Here is a 15,463-nt window from a genome sequence, read left to right as displayed (position 1 = left end):
AAAGATACTTGATATGAGTTCAATTTTCTTAAATTTATCAAGGCTTGCTCTATGAACCAGCATGGGATCTATCCTGGAGAATATTCCATGTGCATTTGAAAAGAACGTGTATTCTGCTGCTTTCATATGGGATGCTCTGTAAATATCAATTAAGTCCATCTGCTCTAATGTGTCATTTAAGGCCTATCTTTCCTTATTGATTTTCTGTCTGGATGATCTGTCCATTGATGAAAGTGGGGTATTAAAGTCCCCCACTATTATGGTTACTTTTATGGCTGTTAACATTTGCCTTATATATTGAGGTGCTTCTATGCTGGGTGCATGTATATTAACAATTGTTATATTTTCTTAGATTGATCCCTTGATCATTATGTAGTGTCCTTCTTTGTCTCTTGTAAATAGTCTTTAAAGTCTCTTTTGTCTGGCATTAGTATTGCTATTCCAGCTTTCTTCTGATTTCCATTTACATGGAATACCTTCTTCCATCTCCTCACTTCCATTCTGTATGTATCCCTAGATCTGAAGTAGGTCTCTTGTAGATAGCATATATACGGGTCTTGTATTTGTATCCATTCAGCCAGTCAATGTCTTTTGGTTGGAGCATTTAATCCATTTATATTTAAGGTAGTTACCTATATGTATGTTCTTACTGCCATTTTGTTAATTGTTTTGGATTTGTTTTTGTAGGGTTTTTTTCCCTTTCACTTTTGTTCTCTTGTGATTTGATGACCATCTTTAATGTTGCATTTGGATTCCTTTTTCTTTTTTTGTGTGTATATCTGTTTTGAATTTTTGGTTTGTGGTTATGATGAGGTTTTGATATAGCAGTTTATATATATATATAATATATATATACACACACACAAGATTGTTTTAAGTTCATGATCTCTTAATTTTAAATGCATTTCCAATATCCTGCATTTGTACTCTTCTCGTGATTGGTGGTTTTGTGTCATATTTGTGTGTGAATGATTTCCTACCTTTACTATACATTTGCCTTTACTGGTGAGCTTTCCTACTCATAATTTTCTTGTTTCTAGTTGTGGCCTTTGCTTTTCTGTTTAGAGAAGTTCCTTTGGCACTTGCTGCAAAGCTGGTTTGGTGGTGCCAAATTCTCTTACCTTCTGCTTGTCTGTAAAGCTTTTCATTTCTCCATCAAATCTGAACAAGAGCTTTGCTGGGTAGAGCATTCTTGGTTGTAGGTTTTTTCCTTTCATCACTTGAGATATAGCATGCCACTCCCTTCTGGCCTGCAGAGTTTCTGCTGAAAAATCAGCTAATAACCTTATGGGGATTCTCCTGTATGTTATCTGTTGCTTTTCTCTTGTTGCTTTTAATATTTTCTATTTGTCTTTAATTTTTGATTAAAGACAAATTTGATGACACAATGTGATGAATATGTGTCTCAGTGTGTTCCTCCTCAGGTTTATCCTGTATGGGACTCTGCACTTCCTGGACTTGGGTGACTGTTTCCTTTCCCGTGTTAGGAAGGTTTTCAGCTATTATCTCTTCAAATATTTCCTCAGGCCCTTCCTCTCTCTCCTTCTGGGACCCCTATAAGGCAAACGTTGGTGTGTTCAATGTTGCCCCAGCTGTCTCTTAGGCTGTCCTCATTTGTTTTTGTTTTTTTTTTTATAGAAAGGCATTTTAAATATAGCAGTGTGTACATGTCAGTCCCAAACTCCCAATCTATCCCTCCCCTGTCCTCATTTCTTTTCATTCTTTTTTCTTTATTCTGTTCTGTGGCAGTGATTTCCACCATTCTGTCTTCCAGCTCACTCATGTCCCTCTGCCTCATTTATTCTGCTGTTGATTCCTTCTAGTGTATTTTATTTCACTTACTGTATTGCTCATCTGTTTGTTCTTTAATTTTCTAGCTCTTTGTTGAACATTTTTCTCGTATCTTCTCAATTTGTGCCTCCATTCTTTTTCCAAGATCTTGGGTCATCTTTACCATCGTTATTCTGAATTCATTTTTTGGGTAGATTTCCTATATCCACCTCACTTAATTGTTCTTCTGGAGTTTTATCTTGTTCCTTCATCAGGGATGTAGTCCTCTGCCATCTCATTTTGTCTAACTTTCTGTGTTTGCTATTCCACAGGCTACAGGATTATAGTTCCTCTTGCTTCTGATGTCTGCCCCCTGGTGGATGAAGCTGGGTCTTGTCCTCTGGTGGGCAGGGCCGTGTCAAGGGGTATATTTAGAGGCAGCTGTTGGCTCAGGATGACTTTAGGTGGCCTGTCTGCTGATGGGTGGGGCTATGCTCCTGCCCTGTTGGTTGTTTGCTGTAAAGCATTCCAGCACTGGAGCCTTCAGCTGTTGGGTGGGGCCCAGTCTCGGAGTCAAAATGGCAACCTCCAGGACACTTCACATCAGTGAGTACCTAGTACCTCTGCCACAAGTGTCCTCACAAGTTTTCTTATATTTCACTGCTTATTTATGAATTTATAAGTCTGTACACTGAGTTTAATTTCTTAGTTTTAAAATGATTCTACTTTGCCCAATTTTCTGGTGAACAAAATTGATATTGTTGGGAACAAAACTGTCCTATTTTGTAGGCAAAAACTGTCCTATTTTTATACTTCCTGAGAAGTATAATGCCCCTCCTAGAAATTAATTTACTAAGGGTACAAAAATAACTATTTTTGCTTCTTAAATGTAAGCTATTTCTACAGATTATTTTACTCATTGGAGACTATAACAGAAGCAGAACTAAAATGCCAAGGGGCCAATGAATATTGTTTTTGGTAGTCATAGTTTCCCTAAGAAGCTAATTAGAAAAATAATACTGCAATTAAGGTCAAACAATTTGGCTGAATGGAAAAAGAGAACTAGAACTGAAAAAAGATGCTGACTACAGACAGGGTTTATTTTATGCAGGAGTGCAATACTGGATACATACGGACATGTAAGTTTCTAACAGTCATCTGAGCAGCACTTAGAGCTGGACCAATCTATAAATGATTTAAACATACTGGTCCTGTGAAGCATGTATGTATACATATATACACATATTCCTGACAATCGGCAAGAATTTCTATAAAGCTTCACTAATTTAACTTAAAAGCAGGAATGTTTAGTTTAAAATTTCAAATATTTCAAAGGAAATTTGATGTTAAATAATTTACACATCCAGATCAGAGCTGTTTCCTTAATTGTTATCACTGGGATGTAGTAGAGAGCTGCCATTTTTCAAGTCATTTTTGTAATTCTTTGGATTTTCCATTTGTTTACAAGCACACTCAATGCCTATTTATTGATTTCCTACTAAATAATCTATGTCCTGCTTACCTTTCCAGACTAATTTCTTACCACTGACATTCTAACTAAACTTCTTTCAGTTTTTTCAACTCATGTACTCAATCAACAATATCTAAATGCCAACCACTGAAAGCAAAATGAAACAAAGCTAAACACAAACTAAAACTAAACTTTCTTTACTCTCAAGGAGGTTACAGATGCTTAAGTGCTTATTCTGACATATTTTAGATTTCAGTTTAGGAATCATTTCCTAACAAAATTCTTCCATATAATCCCAGTTTGGTATAAATTCTCTTATGTGCTTTAAAATATATTTTAAAAAATTACTTCTGAAAAACCGAACAAATAATTCCAACAAGTACTGCTCCCAATTAGACCAACTGAAAGTGGCACTTAATGAAAAGCATCCAGAACTAGTCAAGAGAATACGCATAAGCTTCCTTCAGGATAATGCAAGACCATATGTTTCTTTGATGACCGGACAAAAACTGTTACAGCTTGGATGGGAAGTTCTGACTAACCCATCATATTCACCAGACATTGCATCTTTGGATCTCCATTTATTTCGGTCTTTACAAAATTCTCTTAATGGAAAAAATTTCAATAAAAGGCACCTGTAACAGTTCTTTGCTCAAAAAGATAAAAAAAAATTTGGGAATATGGAATTATGAAGTTGCCTGAAGACTAGCAGAAGGTAGTGAAACAAAACAGTGGATACATTTGTTCAATAAAGTTCTTGGTAAAAATGAAAAAAAAAAAAAGGTCAAATTTACACAAAAATTTGTACAAAAAATTGCACAAAGAGTACAAAGGATTCCCATATACTCTGACACTGATTGCCCAACAGTTAACATTTTACAACTTGAGAGCACGTTGCAGACATTATGCCTCTTCACCTCTAAGTGCAGAGGATAGTTGCCCAAGCAAGGATATGATACAGAACCACAACACAACTTTCCAAATCAGGAAATCCACTGATACAACACTATCATCTAAAACATACAGAGCTCATTTAAATGTTGCCACTTGTCTCAACAATGTTTCTTTTTACTTTCTGGGGCCAGGATCTCATGGAACACCTTGCATTTGGTTGTCATGTCTCTTTACGTGCTTCCAAGTCTTTCCTTAGTCTTTCTCTACCATAGTCTGAACAGTTTTGGAGGATGAGTCTTACATTCTACAGGATGATCCTCTGATGTCTCTTCATGACCCAGACCCAGGTCTTATTTTCTTAGCAGGAACACTGCAGAACTGATGCTATACTCTTCTCAATGTATCATGTCAGAGGGCACATGACATGGACTCATCCCACGACTGTTGCCGCCAACCTTTATCATCTCACTGTACTGGTGTCTGCCAGGTCTCTACAACATGAGATCACTATTTTCCCCCTTTGTAAGTGATTACTTTTAATACTAGAGCTATTCCAAGGCTCTCAGTATCCCATTCCTCACCACTTCTTTATCAGCCCAGCAGACTGATCATCCACTGACAACTCGCAAGCTCTATGACAGGTGCCAAATAGAAATAACTCCATGTGTATCATTCCTTCTATGCTCATTAGCTGGCATTCCACGGTAAGGAACAGCTTTCCCTTCTTATTGATTGATACTTATGGTTTCCCATTCTAATTGCAGGGTTACAATCTATTACTGTCATCATTCATTTTAATACTTAAATTATGCAAGATCTGGCCAGTGGGAGGCTCTTCAAGCTGGCTCTTTTGTCCTTTTGACACATTTCTATCATATTTTGAGCATTTCCTTACTGGTATAAGATGTTCCGGGTTCATTTCATACTTTTCCTGGCCTAGCACTGGAATTAGACCTTTCTCCAAAGGGCCCTGATTCCTCCTGGTTGAGGACAGCATTTAGGCAGCAAAATCTGGGTTCTCAAAGTACTCCTTGTTAGTTGAATACATTGCCTTTTGGCTTTCTCTGTAAATGCTGCACTTGAAAATCTATGTGTATATGTGCACACATATATATGTACATACATAAATTTATGACTAATTCTATGTGTGTGTGTGTGTGGTACGTACACATGCCATAAATTCAAACTCTAAAACCAATCCAATACTTCAAGTTCCAATCTAAAACCTCAGGGTTATTTTAGCCTTCTTCCTTCTTAGGTTTGTAAGTATTTTCTAACAGTGAGAAACCTGGCTTTCATTATCTTTAATGAAAATATCTTTATCTTAAATACCACTTCCATATGACTCCTCCCTGCCTTCCCAAATATCTTAGCATGCAGGGGGAGGTAAGGGCTTCTTATGTGCTTTTATAGATTCTTATATGTCACTTTTATAGAATTTATATATGGTCATGGTTTGTTTTCTTCTCTGTATCCCCAACAGACTGTAAGTTCAGAGAGTGGAACCCATCTGTGACTTTGGCTCAGAGTAACAAATATTTATCAAAGGAATAAAAGAAATAGCTTTCATTGGACAATTTTAGGAATCATCAGTGATAAAGTCATAACAACGGACTAGATTTCAAGAACTGAGAAGAAAAAAGGTCAAAGAATCAAAGACACAATTTTCTTAAAATACCCAGAAGAGGGTAGGGGAAGGAAACAAACTGAACAGTTATGAAGTTAGCAAAGGGCAAGATCAACATTTCAGAATGCATGAGGGGAGTTTCCAGAAGAAAGAAACGATTAACACTGTCAAAAGTTATAAAGACGTGAATTAGGAGTGAAAATGTATGACTAAACAACATTATCTTCAATTGAGTTTGAAGTTCTTCCTTTTTTTAAGTCTCTACGTGGTTCAAGTTTTATACTCTGATTCTGAATTTCTAAATCTCATTGGTGACACCATGCTTTATCACTGGAAACCATTTTCTTCAAAATTCACTTTTTCTTGTTTATCTTGGAATATCAGAACACTGACAAGTCCTTGTGCTATTATCACTTAAAAATATAGTATAATCCTATAGAAATCTTGATCAATCTCAAACTGTCTTTCAAAATGAGTCTTTACCAAATTTAACTCTTTAGTCACTAGTGTTTGTCTTTCGGTAAGTCAAATCTCTAACTTTTAAAACATTTTGATCAGTCCCGGGATGACCAGATGATGGTTTTGTGCATCAAAAGGGCACGATCAATAGATTCTTTAAAGCTTTAATATCAGGAAAAAAAGACTTATACATCTTGTGGGTCAATATATACTCATATTTGTCAACATGTTAAATGTATTCCATTGAGACTTGCTTATTAACCAGTCACAAATTTTGGCACACATTCTTTGTTCCAGAAAAGATCTTCATTCTGACAGGGAAACTGAGACTAATGATAAGGATGCTCAGTAATAATAAACATAATATCAACAATACACATTTATGAGCCTGTACCTCTGTGCCAGGAATTGTGCTAAGCATTTTATATTTATTTCTCTCAATGCTTACAACAATCTCATGAGGTTGTTATTATAAATCCTGTCCGATGATGAGAAACTGAGGTTTAAAACAGAAGTGAGTTTGTTAATTTGTCCACGGTTATACTATCAGTAAATAGTAGAGCCAGGACTTCAATTCAGATCAACATATTCCAAAAGTTCTAAAAGATAAGTCTTAAATCCTAGGATTTAAAATAAATGAAATAATATAAAATGTTATTAAATATTTTAAAATAATAATTAAATGAAGGAATTTCTTGCTGCATAAAACATCATTTAGTTTACAAAGGATTCACCATATTCCGATGGTGAACCCCTGTAGGAACTTAAGATTCGGTATATATTTCCTTGAATACTGTTATATGTATACAGCCTACTCTCAGAGACTAAATGTTCAGTGATGAATAAAAAGAGTGAATTTATCAATGCCTTTATGATATAATTCAGTTACCAATTTTGACCTACCAAAAATTTTTACTGGGCCCTCTCAATTACCTGAAATGAAGTAAAATCAAATAATTAAGAAATTTTGGAACTAGAAGGCATTTTAGAAATATTAGAGTCCACTCTCATTTTACCTGTAAGAAAAGCAAAGCCCAGAAAGTTTAAGTCACTTAAGTGCTCAGAGTCATACATTGCTGGGCTTTGCTGGCATTTGGACCTAAGATGCTCAACATGTTGAGATCCTGCCAGCAACACCACTATCATTTTCTTTTTCTATAAAAAGGCAATATCAGTAGAAAAGATATTAAAATTCAGAAACGTGACATTCAGTGTGGAAAGATATTTGTCTCCAAATTACAACTCACCATTTGACAAATATATTTACTTAATTTTCTTTTTTTCTGTATCTCAACCACTGTAACTGCACTGTCCAATATAGTAGCCCTTTGCCACTTGTGGCTATTTAAATTAAAATTAATACAGTTAAAAATTCGATTCCTCAGTCACACTAGCCACATTCCAAGTGCTCAAGGGTGCTCAAAGTACTAGAGTTACTGCCTCTGACAGTGTAGATGCAGAATGTCTCTCTCTTCCCACAAAGTTCTGTTGGGCACGGCTGCATTAAAATGCCAGTTCCACGAGAGATAAATTCTCATTCGTTTGTTTTCTGGTGTATCCCCCATGGAGAATGGTGCCTCGTACACAGTAAGCCTCAACAAATATTTATTGGATGACTGAGTATTTCTGAGAGTGATTTTTGTATAGCCCTATGACGTTTCCAATCGTATATATGGCAATGCCGTTTTTTGTACTGGCTTATGTCCAAAAAGGGACTTTCTGTGATAAAATGGCTGTAAGATAATGACATACGTTTTGGCAAAACAAGTACACATTGTACCAAAAAGCTTTATATACTGCTAACTTAAATTGAGTAAGACAGCACAGTGTTCACTATGTAAACTTTTCTTGGTTTGGGAAGGAGAATGTATTTCTTTTTTGCCAGAGATTTTGAATTTGTTAACCTCCTTTGTCCTACAAAGGTAGAAAATAATTGGAAAAGACATATATCCCAGGACATGCTCATAATTCAAAGTCAAAAGGAAATAATATATTTTTCATTGTGTTTCACTGGATTTCAAATAATAATTTAAATACTTTAACAGTATTTATTGTGTTAATTACTAACACAATAACAAAAACCCAGCGACAGGAAGGGATATTTTAAACTGGTCAGTAAAGCAACTTTACGCTTTCACAGTAACCACTCATTTACATTAAACTGGCATGACATTTAATTTCAAAGTTAGAGATTTACTACAGTCGTCTTCTTTACAATTTCATCTATAAGATCCCTATTATTTACTCAATGTAGAACTTATTTCTCTTTATGCAGCTGAAGTTCTTATGTTTTCATATTGATATCATTAAAGTCAAATTCTACATCTGAAAAATTTTACAAAGACAAAATTATTGGGAAAGGACATGCTAAATAGCATTTATTCCGAAAAACAGAACATGTAAGGAAGAGTAAGTGTCGTATGTTTAAAATATAGGTACTTTGGTTATATGGGGGGATACAGTACATTTCAGTATACACATAAATGTCCCAACACCTTTTTTTTCTGCTCAAATGCCTGCTAACTTTTCCCTATATTAAAAGTGAAGAAAAGTCGTAAGATTTTCCTATCCTTAACATCCATTATGTTTTTCATTTTATCATGTATAGTAAGAACTATACATTCGGTATTAACAAAGAATAATCTCATATACTGAATAACCAGAAGAATAAAATATCTGTACTTTCATTTACATATATAATTAACTAATATCTTTATCCAGTCACAAACAAAATTCCTGTTCAATGCAGTCTTTAAAAATACAGAAATAAAATAAGAAATCACTCATAATTCTACCACCCAGAAATAAAGGATAAGGCCCTTGCAGTCTTGCACATTCGTGTGTGTACGTCTGTGGGTGTGTGTGTGTGTTGGGGTGGTGCTGAGTGGAGGAACTGAGTTTGTACAGTGATATATGGCAAAGGTGACATACCACACAGGTTTTGTGCCTTTTTTACATTTGGTAGTAGATCATAAACATTGTCACATCAATACATTTAATTCTATAACATACCTTTTAATAGCTACATACTATTTCACCATTTGGATAAATGACAATTGATTTAACTACTCATTTGTCTATTATTGGACAAATATCTTTGAGACTTTCCGTAAAATGGTCAGATGCAGTGTGCTTTTAAAATGTCGAAATCAGCTTTAGAGTATAAAATAGTCAACAGCATTCACTATTTCAGTTCACACACCTGTTTATAGAGTTTCAGGAATGGTGAGAAATTCCAATTCTATAGGGTCAATAAATCAATAGTTTATTCTTGGTGTCACTCATTAACAGTCTCTATACTTCTAGCTGTCTTGGTTTTCTTAGCATAATGCTGAATGAACATTGTGAATTTTTCAGATTAAACATTTTACCTATGAAAAGAATAAAGACCTCCAGGTTATGGATGCTTCAACACTACCAACCTATTCTGACAGCTGAACCAATTCCAGTGTAATTTCTATGTTTCATGTGTTCTTTCATAGATACTTATTCTTTGCAACACTGCAGATTTTTGTAACTTTACTTTCCTTTCATTATTTTACATACTATTACTTTTTCTCGCGTTTTTTTGGGCACAGTGATATGATACCATGTTCCAAATACCCAGTCCTATACATATATAAACAGTATAAGCCATTGTGGATTTAGTCCAAAACCATGAAAACCATCTCATAAGTACTTAAAAATTATAGTCTAATCATTAGTAATTATAAATTCTGGAGAAGCTGCTTATTAAAGGAATGTCTTTCACATATTAAAAACGGCTAGTCAACACCATTGAAGAAGTTAATAGTATACTTTTAATTTTCTTAGATACACTCTACCAATAAAAGAAAACTTTATTAATTTATGATCATTTTAAATAGACTAAATAAAAAATTTGACATTTGTTTTTATATATATCATTCCAATTAATCACCAAAAATAGCTTTGCAAATTCTACTTTAATGACTACGCAATGAAATTGAACTGTTTTGTTGTTTGAAAAGGTCACGCTACTAAGTAGTTAATAGTGTAAACATTTTAGGAAAAGTTTAACAGTTTGCTCAAAATTCTTTAAAACACAGTATAAATGTAAATTGTTATAAATTTGAAAGACAGATGTTTGGATTAATGAAGCTTAACTATATATGAGGATGGGGCCAAAAAGGGCCACTCAGAGAAGAGTACAATTGTTTTAAAATATACTTAGGTAAAAACTGTTTAAAATTCTTGAGAAAAAAGAATCTGTATCATAATTTTTTTATTACTTTTAACTTTTTAATTGCCTCTTTTAAAAATCCAAAGGCATTAAATACTTGTTCTTAACAAAATTTCAAACAACCTAGATTTACAATTCCACATTTCTACCACCAACCCATTCTTCCTAAAAGTGTCTTTCATTTTGTCAGTTTCTTTAGGTGTGGAACTTAGTATCTTATGCATAGCAGGCTTTCGACAATGTCAAATGGCTGCAATTCCAGTAATTCCATGAGATTTTCATTATTCATATGGAATAAATGGAGTCAGAAGAATTCTCACATACTTGTATAATAGATTCACATTTGCCTAATGGAGATTTTTAGAAACCTCTTATATCTATGAAATACATAAAGCTATGGATGGGATGTCTGAAACACCATGAAGTCTGCAATGAAAGATACAACTTTCTGTCCTTCAAAAGGAAATTTAAAAGACTCAGGCACCTATAAGTAGATCTGACTGTCAATATATACAGGTTCACCCACAGAGAAAATAAAACTCCCATATGTTGAAACACTTGGCATCTGTGCACTTCTTTTTCCTATTTCATGCTATGTTCTCCTGGCCCTGTGTACTGAATGCAGATTCAGTGTGAAAGAGAAAACTCCTCCAGCTGCTAATGTGAGGACTTCCAGCCCTGTAACCATCAGAGGATGTGGCACTGGTGCCTGCTTAAAGTTCTCCCCTGGGGGTGAATATGGGTGCTGGCACTCCTTGTTGTGCATTAGAAGCAGAGAACACCAGCAATCAGGACAAGTCAAGGACACTGCATAATTTCAATATGAGTTAGGAGAGGAGAAGCAAAACTCCATTTCTATCAAATGTGCTATCAAAGAAAGCACAGCTTTCTTGTTCCATTTTTTGGTCAGGAAGGAAGTGGAAATTTTTTAAAAATGAAAAAAGATTTTACTGTGATAGGGTTTAATTTAAATCTGGGGAAATGATGTATACAAAAAACAAAGTGACAAAACAATTATGCTGACATAAATATTGCATATGGTTAAGCATTTAATTTCTTCTTGTGTTATGTATCTACATACACATGCACACTGTTTCTACTCTAAACCTAAACTCTAAGCTACCTGCAAGGAAAAATCATGCTTTATTCTCCTCAGCAAATAAATATTTATGTTACTGATAAGCTGTTTGAGGACAGAAGTCTATGAAATCTCAAAGCTCTTGTAGATAAAGACAGTTGGACAGTGCTTGCTTCGGCAGCACATATACTAAAATAGTTGGACAATCTATTGTTAACTATTAATAGATCTAACCCTTCTAGAAGCAGCTAATTATATGCCTGATATGCTACTATAACTGGGTAAAATTGTTATGCTACAGCCATGTTATTGTAACTATATAATATAAAAATAAGCTTAAATATGTTCATTAAAAATTTTACCGTCATCCTTTACAGTGTAATCTGTATTTACCAAAATTATATATATTTTGAAAGGTAGGTTCAAAGTATATGGTAGACTCCAAGGGTCAGCAACCTTTTTTACTAAAGATCTAGACAGTAAATATTTTAGGGTTGCAGGCCATCTATGGTCTCCATCATGATCACTCAAGTCTGCTACTGCAGTGTAAAAGAAGCCATAGACAATATATAGATGAATGAAAGTGGCAGTGTTCCTATAAAATTTCATTTACAAAAAGTCAGCCAAACTATAGTCTATAGTTTGCCAACACTTAATGTAGATTATACATCATAGAAGTAGCATAAAATGAAATGAAGGATAATTTAATATTTTTATAGGAAAGAAATATATGTGATATTTTCAAGATCTTTATTGACTCTAAAAAAAAAACCACATCAAACTTAAGTAGCACACACAAATCTTACCTGGTTAGGTATCCTCAATGGGGGCCTTGGACCTCCAGGGTACCGAGGTGACATAAAAGGCTATTGAAGTAAAACAAACAAATAAACAAAACAAAACAAAAAAACAGTGTAAAATACAGAGCTGAAAATAAACTGCTTTAAAGAATTTTACAATTATACAAAACATAAATTTACTTATGTGGCCGATTTCAGTAGAATAAAAGCTTTTAAGAAAAATTATCATCCTATTTTTTAATTTGTAGAATACCTGGAAAAATTTCCAAAGAAAATGTAAAAAAAAAATCAAAGATGACTAAAGTAACTGTAGCAAAAAAATTTTTAATTATGAATTACTATTAAGATAATGCTATCTAATTGGCAGAAAGTAAGATAAAGAAATTTAGGCAATTGAATCTTTTTTTTTTTAAGAACTTTTATTGAGATACAGTTAACATACAATAAACTGCATATATTGAGTGTACAATTTGGTATCCCAATCTCGCAATTCATTACCCCCCAACCCTCCCCATCTTCCCCACTTGGTGTTCATGTTTGTTCTCTACATCTGTGTCTCTATTTCTGCCTTGCAAACTGGTTGATTTGTACCATTTTTCTATATTCTGCATATATGTGTTAATATATTTGTTTTTCTCTTTCTGACTCACTTCACTCTGTACAACAGTCTCTAGGTCCATCCATGTCTCTACAAATGTCCCAGTTTCATTGCTTTTTACAGCTGAGTAATATTCCATTGTATGTATGTACCACATCTTTTTTATCCATTCATCTGTTGCTGGACATTTAGGTTAGGCAGCTGAATCTTAGTAAAGACTTCAGGAAGAGGGTTACTGGCTATATTATTATACAACTTGGATTCTAAGTATATACTTTTGAATGAATTACCCAATCTGGTTATCATTTTCCTCTAATAATTTTAAAGTTGCCAAGTTTCTTCATCTTTTCTTTTGTAGTTCTGTTTAAAATGGCAAAGAAATTTCTTTTCCAAGGTACATTTGTGGTTAAAAGAGCTTTGGCTTTCCTTCATTAAGGGTTTGTTACAATTAAAAATTGATTATAAATTTTAAAATTGAAATTTCTTTGCATATTTTGAGCCTAGGAGGCTGAGGTGTGCACTTTTTTTAAAAACCATTTTTTACTGAAGTATAGTTAATTTACAATGTTGCATTAGTTTCAGCAAAGTGACTCCATTATACATATATATTCTTTTTCAGATTCTTTTCCATTACAGGCTATTACAAGATATTGAATATAGTTCCCTATGCTATACAGCAAGTCCTGGTTGTTCATCTGTTTTATATATAGCAGTGTGTGTATGTTATAAGGTGTGTACTTTTAACAGAAGAAAAAAATGGCCTTATATTAAAACTCAAGTCAATTTATCTTGTTAGATGAATCAAGCTTCTACGATATGCTGACTCTGTCAGTCCTGAAACTGTCTGAAAAGTAGGCTAAAAGTATCACTTTTATGCTTGTCCACTGTTGAGTGGAAGGAGATTATTTTTGATCATACAGATTTGGGCACAAGTTTTTTTAAAGTTTATTCCTAAAATTATTCAAAATTCCATTTTACAGAAAAATATAATTTTGTTTAAGTATATTATAATACATAATTACATGTAATATAAACAAATTATCAACTCTAAAGGGTTGAATATTAAGTAAAATATTAAGAATGAATTAACATAAATTAAGAATCAATTTACCAAGGGCTCGGGCAAGCCAAATCTATGGTACTTTACATAGTTAAATTCCACATTTAAAATGTATGTTCTAAAAATATTTTTTAGAAATTAGGCCTGCAGTTCATGGCTACACATATTTTCCAAGGCTATTTTAAAAGTAGCATCTGAAAAATAAAATTCTAACAAATTTATGTGGTATAGACTTTCTACAACATCTTTTGGAGGGTGACAAACCAAGAACTTTATAATTCAGCAATTTGGGTTTTTGCTCACTTGTTAATGTATTCCTAGGAGATCATTTTAAATGGACAGAAACAGTAGATCATTCAGGTAATAGTGTCACCTTCAGCTGATAAAACTTAAGTGGATTTTCCAGTTTAAACATTTAAAAAATGTTTACTTTTGATCAAAGTTGACTCTTTCATCATTTCTGAAGCTGTACTCTAAACTGGATTAATTAGTTAACTATACTGTCAACTAGAAGCAATATTCACACTCCCTCTGCTACTTTTCTAACCACCTAATTTTATTTATGAAACTGTCTTGTAAATTCTGGACTCATTTAAAAAAATTAATAATTAAATATCATTTCATTGATTTTGGAATGGTTGCCTTTCTTTCACAAAGTGATAGTCACTAAGCCAAAGTACAGTATCAATTTAGTGATTGAGACATGGAGAAATGAAAATAGGTTACTAGTAATTCCTGTCTATAATAAAATCACTTCAAAATGGAATACAAGGTAGAAATTGTTAAAACACTACTAAATACAGATAAACATTGAAATGTACCTTATTTGAAATAGAGCATTTGAGATTTGTATGTTCCTCTAAATGTAAAATAATATTATAGTGTTAATATAAATGGACTATTTGAAAAGAGAAAAATCTTCTATAATCAATGGCACTGTAAATAAATGTATTTTAACAGGACTGTCATACTCTATCTACCCATCAAGGGACTACTGAGAGGGAGAAGTGGTGCATGTGGTAGCTGCAAACCTGCAGGCCCCTATGGAATAAGATTCGGAGACAGAAAGAGTCTCTTTTTAATTTACTTCCTCTTGTATGCCCTCCTGCAGAAGTTCAAAAATTTTTTTTTAGCCAGAAAAAAAAAAAAGAAACCACTTATATTTTTCAATCTATAGCTATACAATTAAAGCAAAAAAATAACAAAAATCTAGTTTAGATAAAAATCCACGACTTTTCCCTAAAATATAAACATTATTATGGTTAAAGCATTTTAATATCAAATTAGCACTGTTATAACATAAGCTCTTGATTGATTCTTAAGTTATCTGGTTAACCACCTAGATCCTCAACTGCCTACTCGTTGTGCTAGAGACAAAGCAACAGAACCCAAGAGAATTTGCATATTAGTAACAGAATATTCTACTAATATTTTATATTTCACTATTCAGAAGTCAATTTGCTTTCAAATATAATTCAAGATATTAAAACAAATTTAAATTCTTT

The 15,463-nt window shown here is 33.5% G+C and overlaps 1 protein-coding gene across 14 annotated transcripts in view; it reads right to left on the bottom strand.

Annotated features, from left to right (window-relative positions):
* The window catches only part of SSBP2 (single stranded DNA binding protein 2), a 311,861-nt gene that overhangs the window by 52,583 nt on the left and 243,815 nt on the right, over window positions 1-15,463 (bottom strand). For 10 of the 14 annotated variants that reach the window (XM_057740161.1, XM_057740080.1, XM_057740146.1 and 7 more), the window contains 2 exons: window positions 12,307-12,366; window positions 9,424-9,462 (listed from right to left, as the gene is read on the bottom strand). In XM_057740161.1, coding sequence (XP_057596144.1) covers window positions 9,424-9,462; window positions 12,307-12,366 — 99 coding nt within the window. The remainder of the gene's footprint in view (window positions 1-9,423; window positions 9,463-12,306; window positions 12,367-15,463) is intronic. The other 4 variants (XM_057740086.1, XM_057740131.1, XM_057740113.1 and 1 more) reach the window with 1 other exon arrangement.

Source organism: Hippopotamus amphibius, chromosome 1, assembly GCF_030028045.1.
Source record: "Hippopotamus amphibius kiboko isolate mHipAmp2 chromosome 1, mHipAmp2.hap2, whole genome shotgun sequence".
Classification (NCBI taxonomy): Eukaryota; Metazoa; Chordata; class Mammalia; order Artiodactyla; family Hippopotamidae; genus Hippopotamus; species Hippopotamus amphibius.
Note: the sequence above shows the minus strand (reverse complement) of the source record. Positions and strands in the feature narration are given on the sequence as shown.